At 41.1% G+C, this 21,596-nt stretch overlaps 1 protein-coding gene across 1 annotated transcript in view; it reads left to right on the forward strand.

Moving 5' to 3' along the window:
• TPK1 (thiamin pyrophosphokinase 1) overlaps nt 1-21,596 on the forward strand; it is a gene marked incomplete at its 3' end in the record, with an annotated part of 330,774 nt that overhangs the window by 194,437 nt on the left and 114,741 nt on the right. Inside the window, exons 5-6 of the mRNA XM_082015628.1 lie at nt 2,371-2,466; nt 20,485-20,631. Coding sequence (XP_081871754.1) covers nt 2,371-2,466; nt 20,485-20,631 — 243 coding nt within the window. The remainder of the gene's footprint in view (nt 1-2,370; nt 2,467-20,484; nt 20,632-21,596) is intronic.

The raw sequence follows: 21,596 nt of genomic DNA on the forward strand, positions 1-21,596 counted from the left end.
TCTATCTGTGGTGCATAAGGGCTTTCTTCTGGTTGTGAATGACCTACAGTGCTCTCCAGCCACCATGCTGACATTATCTTGCCTTGGTAGTACCTTGTGGCTGCTCTGAAATATTTTTATCAAAGAATATTCTGAGAAGCAAGGCAAGAACATCAAGTGAAATGTTTTTAATAGTAGAAAGCATAAAATAATAAAATAATTTAAGCTGTTGTAGATCATCACTTAAAACACAACAGACAATTTGGTCTTCCTTGGGCGGAAAGCAGAATTGCAGCCTATCTGCAGCTGCCGAAACCTGACTGCCCAAGGAAGAGATCAGGCTTGTTAGTGACTGCAGGAAGGAGTATTTCAAAGTACTGGGGGAGAGTGGGGGTTAAATCTTTTATTTATAAATTGGTACCTATAAACCGCTTCTGCCAGCACTGTGAAGCCAAGGAATGGCCCTGGCAAAAGATAAAAGACCTTCCTTCTCTACTGCTAATTTAGGAGCTGGTAACTCAGGTACTGTCTCTTCTCTCATGCTCAACAGTAGCTGTCCCTCCCATTGATTCAGTCTCCATCTGTCACGTTCTTGTGCTGCTCAAAGGCTGATTGTGAAAGACTGGGGAGGTACTGTCAGTTCACAGTTTCTCACAGCTTGGTCTCTCTTGTGACTATGAATGCTCATAAGACTGTCTGAGAGCACCCCATTCTTAGTGGACGAGAAATCTTTTCATTTAGAGTGGCTTTGATTAACAGATTCCCTTCAGTAGTTTTCAGATCCAGCTGTGAGCTTTCTGGGTGGGCCTGAACATCCCTATGCTTTTCTTGGGCTCCCTTGGTGTCTCTGGCTGGCGTTGCACAACTCACATGTTCATTACAGACTCCAGATGGCTTGTGTCCCTTCTCCCCCTGCCAATTTTATGTCTTGGCCTTTCCTGGTGAAGAGTGGAGATATGGCAGCTCTTCAAATTGTTTGATGCTTAGCACTGAGTCCAGGCTCCAGCTGCATTTTCCCTAGCCTCTTCGTGGTGGCAGCAGTATCGCTTCTGCAAGGAAGGTCTTTGATTACATGTGCTGTTGCAGCTATATGCTGCTTCATCTCAGTGGGTCTGTTATTACTACTTGAATAGGTATTTAGAGCAGTATCAGGTATCAGAAAGGCTGCCGCTTTTGACCAGGTTTCCTTTCAGAAGTTTTTGAGGAGGGAGGAGAAGAGGTATAATAGAAAGCATGCCGTTATCTCCTAACCCTCCCTTATCTCTTCCACTTCATCCAAATCCCCTGCTGCATGATGGTTTTCTTTGGTTTTATGTGCGTTCTGGTTGTGTGGGAAGCATTTCAGTGATAGTATATGTCTTCCCATTGGAAGCTCATTATTTTGTTCCCTGCAATCCACTAAACCCCATCCAGGCACTGATCTGGGAAATTTTGTCCTCTGTACCTTTATTTGTACCACTAAGGTAGAGGCAACTTTAACATTTTGGCATTTTTTTGTGATGTAACAAAATAATGTACTTTATACACACAGGCACACATACAAAGATTCTGTAGTGTGAATGCTTTCCTCTTATCAGCTGTTACTGTGTATAGCAAAAACATAAAATCTGTCAGATAAAGACAAAGCTAGGAGGCTTTTAAGGGGACCTTGAAGTGGTAGGAGAGGGAACCTCTAAATCCAGCATGTATGGTTCTTATTTTAATTTATGATGCTGTATTGGGTATTTTGTATCCTCACAACCTCTTTGAATAGTGACTTTATGTGGTAGATATACTCCACTTTTCCTTACTTAGCTTTTTATCAGAGGCTTAGGAATTGCTTTAGCTCTCAATTAAGAAATCTGAGCTCCTGCTCTTCTCCACTTTAACGTGCTCTCATCCATATTATCCCACTGCAAAGAAATTGTTGTATCAATGCAAATTAGTACAACTGCACTGGTTCCAGGAAGCTTGAACACTTTTGTGTGTTTACGTTTAAACACGTTTGAATATATGCAGCAGAAAAGTAGTAACTGTAGCACCAGAGAGGACAGTCGCTTTCCTGGAACCTGATCCTGGAAGTTAATGGTCACCCAGGGCTCACTACACCAGAACTTGTCCATCCAGCAGAGCATTGTAAAACACACTTATCCAAACTCACAAATGTACTTGATGGAGTTTGAGTATCTACTCCTGTGCCTATCAAAATGGTCTTTCATAATAATTTGTTCAGCTGGGACCTACAGTCTTCAGGCTCTGTAAGGGTAACAGTCTTTTGCTTAATTCTGCATCTCCATGCAGAGACTTTAAAACTTGTTGACTGCAGTCAATTTCACCAAAGACAGGATTAGTTCTTGCAACTGAAAGATGACTGACTTTTTTTTTCTCTCTGTTTTGCTGCTTCTTTACTAGGGATGTGAATTAATTGAGACCATGGATCAGGACTTGACAGATTTCACCAAGTGCCTTCAGATACTCCAGAAAAAGATAGAGAAGAAGGGCCTCCAGGTAAAGGCGACACATCTTTTGTCTCTGGTTCTTTATGTTTTAAGTTTGCACTGAAATGAAACAATATTTTCTGTAGCCTTGACATTCTGCGGTTTTGCCATAATTTACTGCACACCTTGTAAGCATTGATGCTTCTGCTAAAAGGAATTACACAGTGTGTCAATGAACAAGTGTTGGCTTTCTTAAAAGGCAGCTTGTATTGATTTCTGTTAATGAACTACCCAAACTGCGGAAGAGCTGTTGTGGCTGGCGTTCAAAGCAAGAGTCCCGCTTCGGCATGTAAATGTATTTTCCAGTCTTGGCACACTGAGTCTTGATGTGAGATGGGAGGGGGAATCTTATCCTGCCAACGTTACATATGGTAAGCAATACCTCCTTCTGCAAAAGGTTCCCCTGGAATCAAAGGGAACCTTTGCAGAGCACACAGTGCACTAAACTTAAAAGGAGCCATATGGAGTTGTCAGCTGCTCATTTCATTGGAAAGGCAAAGGAGGCAACATTCTCCCTCCCCTTCCACAGTTTGGTTTTGGAGGCCCACTTGTTTCGTCCCTCTGAGATGCAAAGTTAAAACTTCCTTGGGAATTTCCAATATGATGAGTTGATGTGCTCTTGGGATTTCTGCCTTTTCCTCCCCATGGAGCAGTTGTTCGTAAGGGCTGAGCTCTCTCTTCTGCTCTGTACCTGTGGGTGAAAGGAACTGTGAGAGGAAACAGCTGCTGCACCTCTTACCAACAGTAAGGGCAAGAGTCATGTAATAAAATGAAAACAACAGCACAAGATGGAAGAAGATCTGTAAACCTCCTCTTTCCCCATTTTCATTGTAGCAGTATAGGAAAGTTGCCTGACTTCCTGAGAACACTGCACTCCAACAAAGCAGCAAGAGGTGGAAGTGCCATACCACCCTCTTTCTTGGGTTTCACTCCAGGCCAAGAAATAATTCACCAGTTTTTGCTTAAGCTATTTTGAATTGTCTTGATCTTCTAAAGGAAATACACATCCAAGGGACATTTCAGAGTGCTGTCGCACAATGCCTATCTGCAGTTGCATCTCCTCTTGCCACCCTCAGTACATACTGTTGTTCATCAGGGTTTTTTCCCCATCAGTATAGACAGAGATGGGAGGGTTTCTCCATATGCTTCTCTTATCTGTCTGTCTGTGAGCCAAGAAACTCTTTGTATGATAGTTTTGGGTTTTTTCCCCCCTATAATTTATCATCACAAGAGCACAGAGGAGTGTCTTGCCATCTAGGACATGAATGATAATGAGTGCTGTCGAAACCGATAAGCCACCTATGTCTAGGATTTGTTTTGACTTTGGCAAGTAAGGTGCTTCCCTCTTAACAGAATTACACTTAGAATGAAGGAGAACTTGAGTGTTTCCTGGATTTGGTTTGTTATCAAATCCCAGCTATTTTGAGGGATTTTTTTTTTAAGCTATCACAAGAGATTTTATAATGAATAATCTATGTGTGGTTAAAATAGCAATGGGAACATGACAGCTACAGATGTGTTTCAACAATAAGTAGCCTATTTGTAAAACTTTGATCACTGTCCTAGGTAAAGCCCTATTAAGTTGGCAAAAGGTTACTGCATTGTAACCCTTGATGATATTTTGTAAAGTACAAGCCAGAGTGTAGTTGCAGTATTGGTGCAGAGTTCATGCCGATGCACTAAACCTAAGTTTTCAGTTCAGTTACATTTTCATGCTGTTACATGTAAGATATGCTTTAAATACAGTCTGAGTTTTTCAGAGGTGCAAGAAATAACACAGGTATGTTTTCTAAAACTAAGCATTTCTAAAACTAACGAACATTTAACCACGTTCGTTAAATCCTAGCTGCTTCTTGCTTGTAGTGTCTGTTCCATAAAACATAATAAGACACTATCAGCTGATTCATACACACTAGCTAAGGCATGCTTTTTTATTTTTGGTCTTCTGCATTTTCTGACATAAGGAGTTTCAAGAAGTCATTGATTCAACTTAGGCAAATAACATGTGAAACTTAAGCAAATGGAACCCAAAAATGTATCACAACTGTATAAATTACTAGTTTGGGTTCCAGTTTGCCCTTTGTTCAGAAGCATTAGGTGGAATTCATTAGTAGGAGGCTTGGTGATTCTTCTGGATATCCTGATAATGCAGTGCTAAGCTTGATGCCTGGTCCCCCAATAACACAGAGATTCTGAGCACTTGCAGCATATACTGGCCTCAGTTTGTGGATGCAACCACTTGGCTCCTCTGAAACTCTAGCCTCTTCAAATACCTAAATTTGCACTTAATTTAGTTGTCTTTGTGCATAACATTCTGGCATAAAAAATGCCAAGTGGTAAGAAAACAGACTGTTCAAGCCATAGATCTAAAATCTTTGAGGAGAATGCAAATTTCTTCAGAGAAGAAAGCTGCCATTGAATTCTGTGGTCACCTGAAGTACATACAGCTGAGAAGAAAGAAACTTCCAAGGTCCAAAAACTAGAAGTGGGTAGAGAAGGGGTTCTTATCTGCATTTGCATTTTTGGCTTGAAGTACAAACTTGCATGTCACAATGTGGGTGATTTTCCTTTTGGAAAAAAGATCATAAAAGCTTTCCTTTTAACTGAGAGTATTAACAAGGTGGAATATATCTTCCTGGTTCCAGGGAAAATATGTATGTCTCCAGCTTTGATTTTTACCCACTTGGTTTGGTTTATCCATCCATAGCACTTGTCAAAGAGGAATATGACAAAGACACTACAGATCTGTCGCCCCATGATTTACAGTTGAAGTTACTGAATAAGGAAAGTATCTCTTTAGTATCTTTTAAAAGAATTGATACCACAGTCATGCTGTGTTTGCTGCTCTTTCTGGGTAGCAGTATGTTAAGCTACGTAATTAATTACATTCAATGTATACCATGGATCCACAATCTGGTGACTTAGTTTGTCTAGATGAAATTCAACTGTAAGGAGCTGAGGTATTTGAAACAGATGTTCCTCCATTGGTTAGAGAATAAGTTATACCGAATGGATAAAATTTCTACTCTGATCTATCAGTCATCTCTATGGAAGTTCTATGTCAAGGAGGTTTTTGAGCTCACATGAATGTATGGGGGTGATATTTTGTTCCAAAGGGATTAAGTTTGTATAATTTACTTTCCGTGTCTCTACACTTCCATCCTTGTCCTCATCTTCTTTCCTGCTCACCCAACTAGCTTTTGAACAAATAACTTTTGAAGAGAGGAATAGAGTACTGAAAGATAATCATGTCAAACAGCTTTCTTGGAGGTCACCTGAGTGGGAGTGAAGATCATGTAGACGCTCAGTGTCCCCACTGAAGAAGGCGGATGCAAAGCTAGTTTAGATTTTACTGGTTGTTGGAGAATTCAGTTTGAGAAGAGGCTTTAGAAATGCCTTTACCACAAAGAAAGATGCAATTGGATTTGACGGTCAACTGAGACGCAAATCTGGGAGAAAAAGCACCTTGTTAGTTCTTGAACTCTTTGTTCGATATAAACAGCAGTAATTCTGTCTTCGAGAATAATTAGCCAAATTCAAACCTGCTTTTTTCTTATGTCTCAAATAAAACCTCTTAGAATAGTTCCTGAATTGTCAGGGTCATTCATTTCTGGTTTACACTGCATATTTTGGTTGCATAGCCAAGTCATGCAGAAAGCAGCATTGGGGTCATTTTGTGATATCTAAGTCACCTAATTATATGTATTTATAATTACTGCAGCAAATGTTAGAACAAGCAGTACCCTTAATATGTGCAAGCCAGGATCAGTCTTAATTTTCCCTCTCCACAGCCCTAATTCATTTGTGAATTGCATTGTATTGGATGGGTGAAGCAGTGAAGTACCACCAACAGAATCTGACTCCTGAAGTTTCTTTCCAACCTAAAGGCTGTTAAATATGTCTCTTTATCTTTCTGCATGACTGTGAGTATGCATGCACACACATGCACGTGCATGTATGTATATAAACGCACAAATTTTCTGGCAGTATACCTTCCTGGCCCTATGTGATGCTTTTTTAATGTCTTAATAAATATGTCTTTATTTCTGCCATCTGTTTCTTTTACGTTGTTTATGTTCGATTGAACACTTAGGTGTGCACATTTTGCTTTACTGCTTTAATCATATTTTATCCATTCTGTGATTATGTGAGTACTTTCCTTTATTCATTACAAGACCTCCAAGTAAACTTATTTACAGTAATTTCTGTCTGGTACTACTTTCTGTTCTCAATTTTCTCTCATGTAACACAAGCTATTTCAAGAAACCAACTGAACTAGCAAAATAATAGGCATGCTTACAACATCTCTTATTTAGACATCAACAGATCTTGCATTAAAAGTGAACATTATCATCTTCAATTTGCAGATCGGAAAGCAGAAATACAGAAGCAACTTGTCCACAGTCTCCCAGCATGCTAGTGGTACAGTTGGGGATGATCCTCCAATTCCCAGTCTTCATCAAGTGCTTGTTCCATAACCGTGTCCCTGGTCTGATTCATAGGCAGCTTGTAGCAGCTCACGCCAGTGAGATGTGGGAGTGTGTTTATCAGTTATGCGGCTCCAAGAATAATCATAATGTAAAGATAGATTTAAGCCATTTTCTTTATCTCAGAGTTACAAACTCTGCTTTCTTTAACTGTTTCATCTAAAATACCATTTAGTTTTAAAACTAAGCTCTGGGACTTTTCATCTAACTTTATTGTCTTTATTGCTTAAAAAAAGTTAAAGCAACTCATTTGGTTATATAGGCTGAAGATATAAAAAATTAATTTTATTGAAACCTACATGCCTTTTAGTGGTTTAATGTTAGTGTGTTTAAATGGAAAAAGGCATCAGTGTCAATATGAAAAAGTGAAAAAATCCAAACCAACTCTTCCTAAAAACCCTCTGCGGTAAAGGGATACTATACTAACATTTCCATTTTAAAATTACACCTTAAAGGTTCAATCTGTCAGCAGTCTAGGATATTACTTTTTTTAAGTGAATGCAAGCATTCTTCTCTCTGCCCTTTTAAAGAAAGTGTCAAATCAGTCCACTTGCTTTTCCATTGAGGGAGGCTAAACTAAACATAATGTTAGTGAAGTCCTGTGTTTATAAAGTGCTGAAGAGCAGACAGTGAAGTGATGTTCATGTACTACTGTCGTGGTTTAGCCCCAGCTGGCAACTAAGCACCACGCAGCCGCTCACTCACTCCCCCTCCCGCAGTGGGACGGGGGAGAGAATTAGGAAAAAAACCTCATGGGTTGAGATAAACACGGTTTAATAGGACAGAAAGAAAGAAGGAGACAACAATGATAATACCAACAAAGGAATGTACAAGAACAAGTGATGCCCAATACAGCAATTGCTCACCACCCAGTGATCGACAGCCTGTCCCCGAGCAGTGATTTCCGCCCCCCGGCCAACTCCAGTTTATGTACTGGGCATGACGTCGGATGGCAGGGAATATCTCTTTGGCCAGTCTGGGTCAGCTGTCCCGGCTGTGTCCCCTCCCAGCTCCCCGTGCACCCCCAGCCTGCTCGCTGGCAGGGCAGCACAAGAAGCTGGACTGTCCTTGACTGCTAAGCAACAACCCAAAACATCAGCACATTATCAACAGTTTCTCATCCCAAATCCAAAACACAGTCTCACACTGGCTTCTGTGAAGAAAACCAGCTCTATCCTGGCTGAAACCAGGACAACTACCTTCAGCTATGCAGTGTTCAAACAGCCTATTAAGCACTCTCTGTATTGTCTTTACATGAAGAAAAAAACCCTGAAGGAAAAACAGAAAATACTCAAAAATGAAAATCAGAAAATACTTTAATAGTTTTGTACATAAAGAGCAGTCCCATGTAGAAAGGGTGTAATTATTGCAAGTCCCAGTCTCCGTTTGTCTTAGCTTTGGTTTTATCTATCAGTTGAGGTTATTCCTGATGACATGACATTTTTGTAACAGTAAATGTATCGGCTTCAGTTCCTGACTGAATCGTAATTTTGCTGCTCACGTTGGTAGTTAGTAATTTCATGCCGTATCATTACTTGTTTTCATTTCTGAAAACTTTGGGAGACCCAGAAAAGTAGCAGAAATGGCTTTTTAAGTTAAAGCCTAGGAATGAGGACAGGCCATTACCAGGATTTTGGAACAGGGAAGTAACTAAATACCATAAACAGGGGGAGAGGCAGTCTGGAAGATACCAAAGCTGGCACGGAGCTGGTGTGTCTTTTACAAGGACCCTGAAGTTTGTGGCTCTATCTCCAAATTCCATATAGGAAGCAGGATTAAGAATGAACCTGTTCAGTTTTGGTGGCCCTGAGTTTTGAATTTTTCTTCTTAATGCCTCACAGAAGGAGAATAGAAAATGCAAATTAGACATATTTTAGCAGAAGTTAAATACATGTAATGAAAAGGTTTCCTGTTAATTCCCACTTCTAAAATGTGGAATTTCACAATACATTTCAATAGGAGTAAATCCCTCCTGTAGGGTGTACAGACATATCCTTTAGTGCTGTTTTGACTCTAAGGTCCAATTTCACCTTCCAGGAATGCAGTGTCTAGCCCATCTTTCCTACTGTTGAATTAAATTATTTTAAGGCTTCCCATTGTAAACGTATGGCAAAGTACATTTCTTGTAATACAGGATATCAGAACTTGCCAGTTCCCAAAGAGAAACACCCTAATTTCATGTGAAGGAAGCAGCCTGTCTGCCTGTTCCACTATAGCTGTGGGCATCAAGACACACTGAATACCTATGTGTTTGAATAATTTTATGCAGAGTGGGTGTCTGCAAGAACACAATGCATCACAGACTGAGAAATTTTCTTACGTAATTCTTTGTGTACTCTACTGGGGCTTCTATTTGGTCTATGAAGGTAATTTACAGAAAAAAGGCAGAAGCAGAGTGGGATTTCTGGAGAATGCACTGATTTTTGTTTGTTTGTTTGTTTAAAAAAGATAAACCCTATATCAAGCTTTGGGGAGGGGAAGAACAAGCAGAAAAAATTCCATTTATTTAGGCAGTTCAGGGTACAGGAGAGATCAAGAATATGCTCATTAGCAAGACTGTGTAAGCTAATAAGGAAGCCAGCTACTGTTCTCTGAACTTAGTCAAAGGCTAAATATATTTGAAACAGAAAACGTGAGGTTACTACAGGCAATTTACTGTTCCCTTTGTAACCACCAATTTTGCCCTGTTTATAACTATTGGTAGGAGAGGTGATTCTCCCCCCACCTGCAGCCCCTTCTGCATTACAGGAGCACAGCTTCCCTGATGGTAAAACACTGGCAGGGGTTGCCCAGAGAGGTGGTAGATGCCCCATCCCTGGAAGCATTCAAGGTCAAGTTGGATGGGGCGCTGAGCAACCTGGTCTACTTGAAGATGTCCCTGCTCATTGCATGGGGATGGACTAGATGACCTTAGAAGGTCCCTTTTGACCCAAAGTTTCTATGATTCTATGGTAGCTACTGCTGATGCAACTGCCTCCATGCTGGGAAAGTAGTTGGGCTACACTGACACTCAAAAAACTGTCGTACTTACACTGACAGTCTTGGAGGTGGATGTTGGAGCAGGAAATCTTGAACAGCCATAGGTTTTGACACCAGGAATTTCTGTGCAGTTCAAGTACTGAGAGTTCAGTTTGTTGCCTGAGATTTTCATCAATAATTTAGTTTATTTTTTTTCTGCTTGACACATGAATACTGTGACATTATGAAATCTTCTGTAAGTTATGAGTATTTTTATGAAATTCTGGTTAGTTAATGGGGTGTAAGTTTATAATTAAGCATATTATGAAAATTGTGCTGGTACAGCAAATTTTAACTGCAGATTATAATAGTTGGGGCATTTTTTACATCTCAGATGTGATTTCTTCCTACTAAATTGAGAAGCTTGTCAAGAATAAATGACAGGTTTTTGGCTATTGGTGAGATATTTTCATAAAAATCTTTAGCAGTTTTCCACACCTGTGAATGTAGAAACACTGGTTTTAAGAGAGAACAGTTTCATAACTTCATAAACTGCAGTGATGTGGTCCTTCAAGCAGTAGGTGAATCAACAAATTAACCTTTTTCTGTGGCTTCTTTTTTTATCCTGTTCAAGGAAACTTATTTAACCTAAGTAGTGCATATAAGAACACTTCCTGACCAGTTTTGGTTTTGTTTTTGTTTCCCCATGACATTTTCCCCCTTTTTGTAAAATTGTATGGCCTTTGACCAGTCAAGAGAAACAGTGAAATTGTAATATTCATCAAATCTTTTGAAGCTGTGGTAGGTCTTTCTCTTTCTGCTTTTCCTTGCCTAGAAAGGAGTACTGGGGGTGGAGGGGAGAGGAAGGTATTGACTGTTGTAAAATAGAAGTGTGTGGCTGGTGCTACATAGATATGGTTTAACCCATAGTCCTGAGGCCTCACTGTCATCTGTAATCCTTTTAATTTCCCTGACCTTTAACTCTGGACCTCTTGGCTGACACCAGCGGTGTTCAAGAAGGGATAGAGGGGCTTACAGTAAATTAACTCGTCACAAACATTGTGAAAGTGAGGCAGCCTTGTAATACTTGAATAGCCCTTGCAGTATTCCGTCTGTAAAAAAGGCAGTAGCACAAGCTCAGTAGAGGTGGGGATTGAAGGGTCTTCATAGCACAGCCACACTGGCAACCAGGCTTTGCTAGTACTGATGCTCATGCTGTTCTTTTTTTAATGAGCTACCTTTTAATTTGACTTTGTCACTGCTAAGGAGGAGGCTTGGGGGATGGTCTCTTCAACTTGCATAAAGAACCCATCATGCTTCCCTTTTAAACAACTGAGCAACTAAGCACTGAACAATTAAAGTTCAATATTTTGTGCAAATTAAATGTGAGCATAAAATGTTTACAGCTGCACAAGTACATCCAGTTTAAGAAATCATGCTTCATTTCTTTTGAAGTGCATGGCTAAATTTATATGGTCTAGAGGACAATGCAGAAAAATAAAATGGATTCTTTAACGGGTGTAAGCTGACATTATTCAGGCTATGTTTAGCTTACCTGCTATAAATACTGAACCTATTCTGAAAAGGAAAATTGGCATCCAAGATCCTAACCTACTTCCTTCAGTATAAGAATACCTCCAGCCTCTTAGAAACAAATATATAAATTCAAGGCTTCTTTCTGCAAATCTGCACTGGCATGGGAAAAAAAAATAATTCTGTACTACCCAAGTATTCAGTGAAATCACTCAAAAGAGGAACCAGTCACAGAATAGGGCCTAAGAGACACAGGAAAAATTTTCCGTCTTTAGTTTCAGGTCTTATATCTGTCCCTTGAGTATAATAGGACAGGCTATTATCCCCTTGTTCGTCATGAAGATTAATGTTCAGACCAGCTGAAAATATTACTGTTCTGTTGGGAGCTATCGGGAGATCTTCAGACCTGCGTGAACCCGAGTTTAAAGTTTCTAAATAGCAGAGCTAACGTCTCGTCCTAGTTAGGCATAAATGCCTTTTTCACCATTATCTCCTCTGCGATGCTGCTGCGGGAGAGTGAGGATGCCCTACAGCTCTGCATTATTGGTGGCGTCTTTTATGCAGACTTCATTGCTAAATATTAAGATACACAGGGAAAGCGCCTCAGCCATTAACTCTTACTCAGATGAAGTAAAAAAAAATAGCATCACCCTTTAATGAAAATGGAGATTTAAATTTTTTTTTCTGTATTTTGTCTGGAATATTTTCCCTTAAAAAGCTATAATTCTTTCCTTAAAATTTGATACCTAAATTTAACGTGACAGAATGGAAATAAAAATAGGCAGAAGATTAAAGAAAAGACGTATCTGGTTTTGGAAGACAGACGAAAAGATCTCACCTCTCACAGTGCTGAAGTCGCCTTTCTCCCTTCATCTGGGTATAAGCACCTGTAGGCTGCCGGCGGAGCATTTCGTATAGTGACTCTTCTCTGCAGAAAATCTACCCCATTGCCTTGAAATGCCACAGGGTTGTTTAGCCTCCTTTATAGGCTTGCCAAGCGTCCCAGGCGGGACGGGAGCTGAAACAAAAGCAGAGGAAGGTGTGGTGGGAAAGGAGAGGGGGCTTTGTGGCCGAGAGAGACCCGTCTTACGTTCATGTCAGCCGTCCAGAGAAGCTAGTAATAACGAGTTAAGCGATGAGGGCTATTAGTTAGGCTGAAGTAGGGACTTGTATCCGGGTTTGTGTGCCCAGCTGCTGGCGGGGGGCTGCGGGGGTCCCTGTGCGGAGAGGCCGGGCTGCCCCACGCCGGCCCCAGCGGCCCCACCGCAGGGCACGGCTCAGCCCCTCGGCCTCGAGGAAGGCGCAGCTGAGACGGGGCAAGGCCCGGCCCGGCGCGAGGGGTGCGGGGAGCGGTGTGAGAAACAGCCCCGCCAGCCCCGAGGGCAGAGCGGGAGGAGGGGCTCCGGCCGCCCCCCCGCAGCGGTTCCCCTGCAGAGCCCCGCCGGAGCGGGTGGGTGTCTCCGGAGGGAGCCGCGGCCTGCGGAGCGCCCGCGCCGGGGCAGGTATCTACCCTGCAGCTTATGGACAACGACGGCGGGGCAGATATCCGCGCTGCAGCCGGTGGAGGGCCCCATGCCAAAGCAGGTGGATGTGCCCTGAAGGAAGCTGCAGCCTGCGGAGAGGAGCCCACGCAGGAGCAGGCTCCTGGCAGGAGCTACAGCCTGTGGCGGACCCATGCTGGAGCAGTTTGTTCCTGCAGGACTGTAACCCCAGGGAGAGGACCCCACGCTACAGCAGGGGAGCAGCATGAGAAGGAAGGAGAGGCAGGGAGGAGCTGGTGTGGACTGACTACAGCCCCCACTCCCCTGCACCGCCCAGGAGAGGGGGGAGATAGAGGGGTCAGGATTGAAGGAGTGAAGTTGGGCCTGGGAAAAAGAGGGGTGGTGGAAAGGTGGTTTTAGTTTTGTCTTTTTTGTCCCTCTCTAACTTGATTTTTAATTGGCAATAAATGAAATTAATTTTCCGCAAGTCGAGTCTGTTTTGCCGGTGATGGTAATTGGTAGTTAATGATCTCCCTGTCCTTGTCTCAACCCATGAGCTTTTTCATCTTATTTCTCTCGCCTGTCCTGTTGAGGAGGGCAGCGAGAGAGTGGCTGGCGTGGGTGCCTGGCTGCCAGCCAAAGGTTAACCCACTGTAAAGGAAATCAAAGAGAAGCTGTCAGGGCTCATGGAGGTGTGCAAAGGCGCACACACTCTCATTGATGTGTGTCCTGGGATTTATCTCCTGTTTGTGGGCTTGCAGGTAGACTTTTGCCTGGGATTTTCAGGACTTACATGGATCCTGCATAAATTCTTTGTGTGACAGCATAAGCAAGCAGCCTGGTTTGATAACCTCGTGTTGCCTCGGCATTGCAGGGAACATGTGAATTTAGCAGGAAAGGTTTTATTTATTTATATTTAGCTGTGACATTGTTTGACTTAAGTTCCTTAAATTCACTGATCCATCAGGTCCTGAGTAGGAGGAACTGTGCAAAACTATCTCTGCCAGCATGCTGCTGCAGGAGCCACAGTCCAGGATGCCTGATATGGATCATGATCTGGATCCCTTTGAGGGAATAATGGAGGCTTTTAGGAAGAATCTTCTCAGCAAAGAGCCTCTTCCCTGTACAGTGCCCACCTGCTGACCCTGCGGGACTGGGTTAACCTTCAGCACAAGGCTGCAGGCTGGCTCTAATTGAGGAGTGTGGGACGACAGGCATCAGCACGGCGGGGTGGGGGTCCTCCTGGCAGGGAAACGGTGGGTTGTAGTTGTATTCCTGCTGATCTTGTGACAACATGGAAGCGTGGTGCAGGGAGGGAAAGGAAGGCTACTTCAGTAAAGACTGACAGCCAGAATTAAGTGAAATGTGAAAAAGAAAGCTCACAACAAACAGATTCTCTTGAAGAAGATAAGATCACTTTTTTTTCCTCCCTTGAGTTGTTCACTGATGGGAATTTTTAGTTAGTTTGTTTTTCCTTTTTTTACTCCTGGAGGCAGTATACAAAGAGATTAAAAACACAGCATGTGCCAAACACAGCTTTTGGCACTAGATGCAAGTGGATATGAGATCGTTAAAGAGATTTTCTAGACCATTTTAACATAATCTTTTGAGGGCCTCTTGCATTGCTGCTAATACAAATCCAGGGCTCGTTTTCTTAGGGATATGGTAGTTTACAGTGGTTGGTTTTACGTTTCCGTGGGCGTGATACCGTAGTACATGCTGTGGATTACAGTGGTTCAGCTGTGGGAACAGAAAGGTTAGCCTGATGCTTGTGAATGTCTTTTCATACTGTTTTAAGAGACGAGAAGATTTTATGATTTTTCAGAAGACACGTGATTGATAGTCCTGGAATCCTTGTTCATGCACAGAATAAATGTGTCAGAGTCAAAACCAGCACACATTTTCCTCCAAAGCCTCGGTGAACAGATTGTTCTAAGAGTTTTAGTGCACTTTTGCCTACTCACAACAGCATGGTAACAGTCTGGAGTAGGGACAAGCCCTTCACCCAGAAAATTTGAGGCAATAAGGAACTCCAATGACCCTGATCTCACAGAGCTGCACTCCAGCTGACCGGCAGTATCAGAGTGGGAGTTATTGCTGTCCCTGCTCTACCTGAGGCACAAGGAGTACTGTTTGATCAAGGTCATACATATTCAGCACTAGAGCAAGCGGTCAAATTCAGATTGCTTGGGGTCCAGCAGTTCACGCAGATTTTGTAGATTAGGTTCCTGTAAGTAAGAAAGAATAAAGTCTATGGTTATGAAGTTTATGTTCCGCAAAATTTATGCCAGATGATGTTATATACAACCTCAAACGTTCCATTTACCTGCAGGAATGAGCAAAGCCAAGGCACTGAAATGAGATCAAGTCATTTGACCAGAGATGTAAACACAAGTCAATAGTAGAACCAAGATTAAAATACTCAAATCTATGACTGGATTTTGATAGTAGCTTTCCCTTTTTCATCTTGCTATCACAGATGCTGCTTGTTTTAAGCAGACAAATGCAATCTATTTACATGCTTATTGTCATTAGCAGAAAAAAATTAACCTCTTACTTGAAATAGCATGGGTTACAACTAGAGAAAGCACTTGGGTAACATGTAAGAAAATGAACACAAAGAGCAAGAAATGCTTTGTGAAGGAGCTGGAACAATATCCTATAAAGATTAGTGGAATCAGTGAGGTGACAACAAAGCTGATTGAAGGTTATCATCTCAGGTACACAGACAGAATAGCAGCCTTCGGCTGAGAGCTCTTGTTCCCATGAAGAGTCAGGTGGCTGAAGCAATGAGCAAATTCCGGCTAGAGTAAAGAGGATTCTACCTGAGCAAAGTTCAGGTGCTGCTGTGTGGCTGGGCATATCATTCCTGTAGGAAATGGATGCCATACCTTTTAAGTAAAACACTGAGCTAGAGAGCCAGTATAATCAACTAAAATTTATAATATCTTGCTATGTATTCAGCATTGGGTTGTGGGATTTTAATAGTTCATTAAATTTACATTGCAATTTTGTGAATGATAGAAAAAAAATGACTGTGATCTGGTCAGCACAAGAGCTCTAATACAGCTATGGGCAAATGAGCTGTAATCTACTCTGGCTTATTTGTTGTCAAGCAAAGTGTTTGCTGTGTTTTCAAGTCTTCAGTACTGAGGCTGATGCAGACAGCAGAAAGGATATATCTGGATTTTCAAACCCCATCCTGAGTTGACAAAATTGCCTTAAATTTAAAAAAAATATTTTCTTGTAAACTGGTCAAAGTTGATGAAGTGTCAAAGTGATAAACCAATAATAAATGTAGCATTCAAACTACTACTTAATTGTTTGCTTGCTAGCATATAATATACTTCAATATATATGTATCTCTGTGTATAATATAGTTCAACATACTATGCATGTTACTACAATAATTTTATTCTCTATATCATATTCATCCAAAATTTTAGATTAAAGGAATCAGCTTATGAATGGTAGTAAATTAAGAAAGGCTGTGAAAGGTGAAAAGACAACCGTGAAGTGAGACGGTGATAAAAGGAAGCTATGTTCAAATCAGATACAATATCTGACCTGTAATTGGCATAGAAATAGCTTAGGTATTAGCAGTGGATGGACTCCATGGTCTCAGAGGGAGGGAGGTTTATTCATGGCTCCGGAGCTTTTATAACATCGTGATTACTGTTGCCTTCCCGTTTTCTTTTAGGGGAGGTCTTTTTCGCGGTTCATTTAGTGCTACTGGTTGTCGTCAGTAAATGTGTTCTCTTTCACCTACCCACCTCTCTGAGACTTAGGCATGTTTGTTTGCAAGTTGTCTGGCTGAAACTGAGCTCATGTGGAAGAAAGTCCTTTGAGTTGTCTATCCAGAGCCCCAGCCATACCCCGGGGAGAGGTTTTCTTATTAGAGGTAACGAGCACAGTTTTGAAAAGAATGGGCATCCTTTGCTGTCAGTTCAAGCCTTGGACTTCGCTCTTGGCCATCATGGCGATGTTGACATTGCAAAGCTAGATACTGCACTTTTCTCACCCACCCCAGGCAGTTCCCAGCTTCTGTCCTTTCACCTTTCTCTTTAAGTATGTGTTCCTCAATCATATAGTGAAAATCTTCTTTGTATTTAACCCATGCATACCAGGAAAGAAGAGTGTCAGCTGGACCAGTTTTCACAGAAAGACTGTGTTTAGCAAGCCTGCAAACAGTTTACAGCAGTTGTCCATTTCAATAGTCTCTGTGAGAGTGGAAGCGGGAACCTGAGCAACTTCCTTCTGACATGGTGGCAGCCTCGGCTCCCCTAACTGCACCCTCTAAGTTACAGCTTAGGGGAGAAGGAAGAAGTACATCCCTGAACTGCCAGTACGAACTCTTTCTTTATGCTTCCCTTCTCCTTTTAACTGCCCTACTGCTTGGTAGTGACTTCTAAAACTCTTTCAGGAGATACTAATGTAGAAGTGTATCATTTAAAGATGACTAAATTCCACCCTTAGATCTTCAACTCTTTCTAAATTAAAGCTGACTCGCCTTTAAAGGTGCTGTGCAATATGTTTAAGTCAGGTAAGAGATAGTCTAAGAGAATACGGTGCCCTCTACACTGTGCCTGCAGTGGTCTAAGCTTTTCTTTGTAGTTATTTAGGACTTTTTATCCTTTTTTCAGGAAATGAATGGCGCTGTGTGAAAACAAGTTGTGTAAGGGGACTGGTGACAGGACATTTAAGTGAAGCATGGGCATTTCAATTGAATTACAGTGTGTTGGTCAAATGCTACCTGCTGGGCTGATTAGCAGTAACAGTATAATTCTGTAGCCTGTGTTATACAGGAAATCATAGTAGAAAAATGAATGGCCTTTCCCGTCTGTAGTGTGGGAATATATAAATGCCCTGTGCTTTGATATTCACTTTGTCTTAGGTTCTGGAATGACCAAAAGTTGTGTATGTGCTTTCATGGCACATCCATTTTCTTAAGTGCTTGGCAGAGCGAGAGGAGCCGTGATTGTAGGGAAGGAAGTGATTGGTTTTTTAGCTTGTGATTTTTGTTTTGTATTTTTTTAACAGAGGTGATAGCTTTAGGATGAAAGGATTCTCAAGGTTTTTGTTGGACTTAGCCTCTCTGTGTTTTTGCTAAATAAACAAAGTGTGTATACCTAGACCTTCAAATAGAGGCTTTAAAAGTCCTGCAAAGTCTGGATGCCTGTCACTTGCTGCTGAGACTATCCAGTGAAAGGCAGGACTTGCAGCCATCACAGAAGTGCAGAATTTTAGCTTTTCTGTCTGCCTGCTCCTCTCATACTCCAGCTGGGTTTGTTTGCGTACCTGTCACATACTTGTATTTTTCATTTTCACAATCCATGCAAACCCTAAACAATAGCTACATTCCCTTTTCAGATATCTTTATTAGCCTTCTCCCAACATGCCACAACCCCAAATCTGTTCTATGAATGCCTTTTCAACAGACCTACTCCATGGTGGATTGGTTTTATTTTCTTACTTTTTGGGCATCAATCCACAAAATCACTGTTGCTATTGAATAAGGAATAGGATTTCAGGATCACTTCTGTCATTCTTTAAAATACAGAAATTGTTATGGTTTTCTTCAACTTGCAGTAGTCTGGCAATCCCTATCACAGAAAGATGCAGTCAGTGAGCACTTCATTGTTTCAGATAGGTCCTGTACTTCACAATAAGTACACATGTGTGAATAACAGAGCAGAATTTGGCTGACATACTGACGTTTTTACAAGGGAAAGAAGACACATTCAGAATGGTATTGCATCATTTTAATTAGAAGTCAGAGGCAACTCTGTGTTTCAATCGTTCTTACCTTTTAAACTGTAGAAAACATCAGAGCCGAAATAAGTTCATGTATGGTGAGACATATATACCAAGAAACTACACAGTAGTTGCTCAGCATCTGAAGATGCTAGGCTAATATTTAAGCTTCAGGCCCATTGCTCACAAGAAGAGCAACATGTATGTGGATTACTGATCCTTTGCAAAGTCACCTTAATTTCACTGGGGTTCCAGTTAATGTAGCACAATTTCGCCATGGCCTCCATTGGGGTGGTGGGCATTTTTACTGATAGGTCTTTTTAGTAGTAGTATTTTTAGATAATTGATCCACCTTTTCAAATCATAGTCATCACCAGTCGAACAAAAGCAGTTTGTTTCTACACTGGAATCAATAAAAGGGGAAATGTATTATGGTTTAGCCGTTAGCTTTTGCTCTTTTGTCTCCTATTTAGGGATACGTTTTTCCAACCATTCATATTCTATTTGTTGTATGTTAGGTCTGTGTGATCTGTAATCTGCACAGAAAATACATGCTGTGTGTAGTACAAGAACAGTTTTTTAGTTTCAGTGTTTGCTGCTAATATAATATGTTCTATTGATCCAGTCTGGCTTTTCAAGTACTTTCCTGATGGTGATGAGAAAGATGGTATCATTCTTCAAAAAGAGAAGAGCTTAATTTTCATGCAAACCAATATTCAACAGAATCGTAAAGCCCTAGCCCTGGTAATAAAAACAGAAGCTGATGCTATTAATACATCATTCCAGATACACAGAGCACCATTATGTGGCTCCTGGGTTGAGTAAAACTTCATGTAATCACAGTAGCCATAGACTTGAGCCCTATAAAGTTGGAACCTTCACCAGATGGCCATTGTCAAGGTAGCTTCTAAAGACTTCAGAGCTGCAATGTGTTAGGACTCTGGATATGAATTACTCAGTGGTAGCTTTTTAAAATACAATTACTGAACATAACTGATCCACATTATGGAAGTAATAATAATAATACTTTGCACTCAGTGACCTTTTATCTGAAGACCCGAAAGCTCTTACCCAAGGCTTCTAAATACTCCCTTTCTGCTCATAGGAAATAAAGTGTTCAGAGTCTTCACGGAGTGCGAGAGGATTGAGCAACAGCAGTCAGACTCCGTGGCCTATTACAAGGGGTCGGGCAGTACTCTGCGGGACTGGGGCTGGGACAGGAGAGCGCGCCTGTTCCTGTCCCTGACAGCTGGGAGATGATGTGCCAGTCACTTGGGGTGAAACCTCCTACTTCAATAGTACTTTTGATCTTTAATGGAGCCAGCCGTTAAAATGCTGTGTGGCAGGAATGAGAACGACGTACAATGTCCCTAACTTGAAATTTCCTTTATTCACTCTGCGGATAATACTGAAATGATGTTAAGGTCTGGGGATGAAAGACACTAAGGCTCTGATATACCACACTTAGCTGAAGGGCTTAGATGTGGAGTGATATATCTTAGGCTCCATGCATTCAGGACAGACGGATAAGTACCTGCAAAGACTGGTCCGTATTTTGGGGAGAACGGTTATGTCTTTTTTAAAAGTACCACTTTTGCCATGAATTTACTGAGCTTTAATACTCAGCCTCAAAAATCACATAATGTTATTTATCAGTAATGGGAGTAAATAACTGTGTGTCACATTTGCTTTTGTATAGTCAGTAGTTTTTTTTTTTCCTTTTTTTTCCCCCAAAGTGATTTTGTTGTAGATTTTCAGGGTCTAGAGATCATGCCTGAAAGTTTTCTTGGTGACTGTTTTTGTTTTATCTTTTAGATTGATGTGATTGTGACTTTGGGCGGACTTGGAGGACGCTTTGACCAAACAATGGCATCAGTGGAAACGCTTTTTCATGCAACAAATATCACTCCTTTTCCAGTGATAGTAATCCAGGAGTGCTCGCTGATTTACCTGCTTCAACCTGTAAGTGTTGTGAAAAGTTACTTCAGAATAAAATTGACCTTCCATCCACCCTGACCCTGTAGGTTTTGCACCATTAAATGCTCATTTTCTTAATTGTATTCTGTAGGGTCAGAGCCTAAATATAAAATATATTGCAGGGAAGTGGACAGCACATGATGGGCTCTGCATTCCTGCCTCGGAAAAGATTGTGTTTAATTTGTTCAGAATAGATTTGTTTAAAAGGGGAGGATCGCAGAAATTCAGAAGGTATGAAAACTGAATCTGAGTAAATATAGGATTTTTATTATAAATGAAAAAAAAAGTTTTAAATTTTTTTAATTAGATTCCAGTAAGTTTAAATTTAGCACACAGCCCTTTTGCATGTTGAGTAGCAATAAGAATGTCTGCAGTACGAGAAACAAAAGAAAGCTGTAAGAGGAAGATATGAGGGAGTTCCTGACAAACACATCAGGCAGACCTCTTATGTGGTCTGAGTGGTACAGTTCATTACGATGGGAATCCAGCTAGGATTGAGGAAGTTTATTTAGAATGTGTTATTTTTGTGGGTTTTCAGGTCTGTTTTTCCATTTATTGATTCAAAAACAGCACACACAAAAGATCTTGCTGGGCTTCTGCTTCTAAGATTTAAACTCAAGGCAAATCTAAGTATCAAAGAGTCGTCTCTAACAGTGATTCATTTACTTGTTTGGAAATATATTTTCCTGATGTCAGGGTTTCTAGAAGTTTAACTAACTTTCCTCTTTTACCTTGGAAAGCTTATTAAAATAAATAACATTCACAGATAAATTAGACAAAACCCTGCACCACACGTGCCTCATTGTAATTTGAGAAAAGCATTAATAAGGTTCTGTGAGATCATAGATTTAAATCCATGGGGCAGATGCTGCATTAATAACTTTGAAGCAGGAAAGGTAGCAGACACAGGAGCTCATTTGCCAGTGTGACGAGGAATGACTGTGATCATT

Source organism: Phaethon aethereus (genome assembly GCF_964289735.1).
Source record: "Phaethon aethereus genome assembly, chromosome: 2".
NCBI classification, from domain to species: domain Eukaryota; kingdom Metazoa; phylum Chordata; class Aves; order Phaethontiformes; family Phaethontidae; genus Phaethon; species Phaethon aethereus.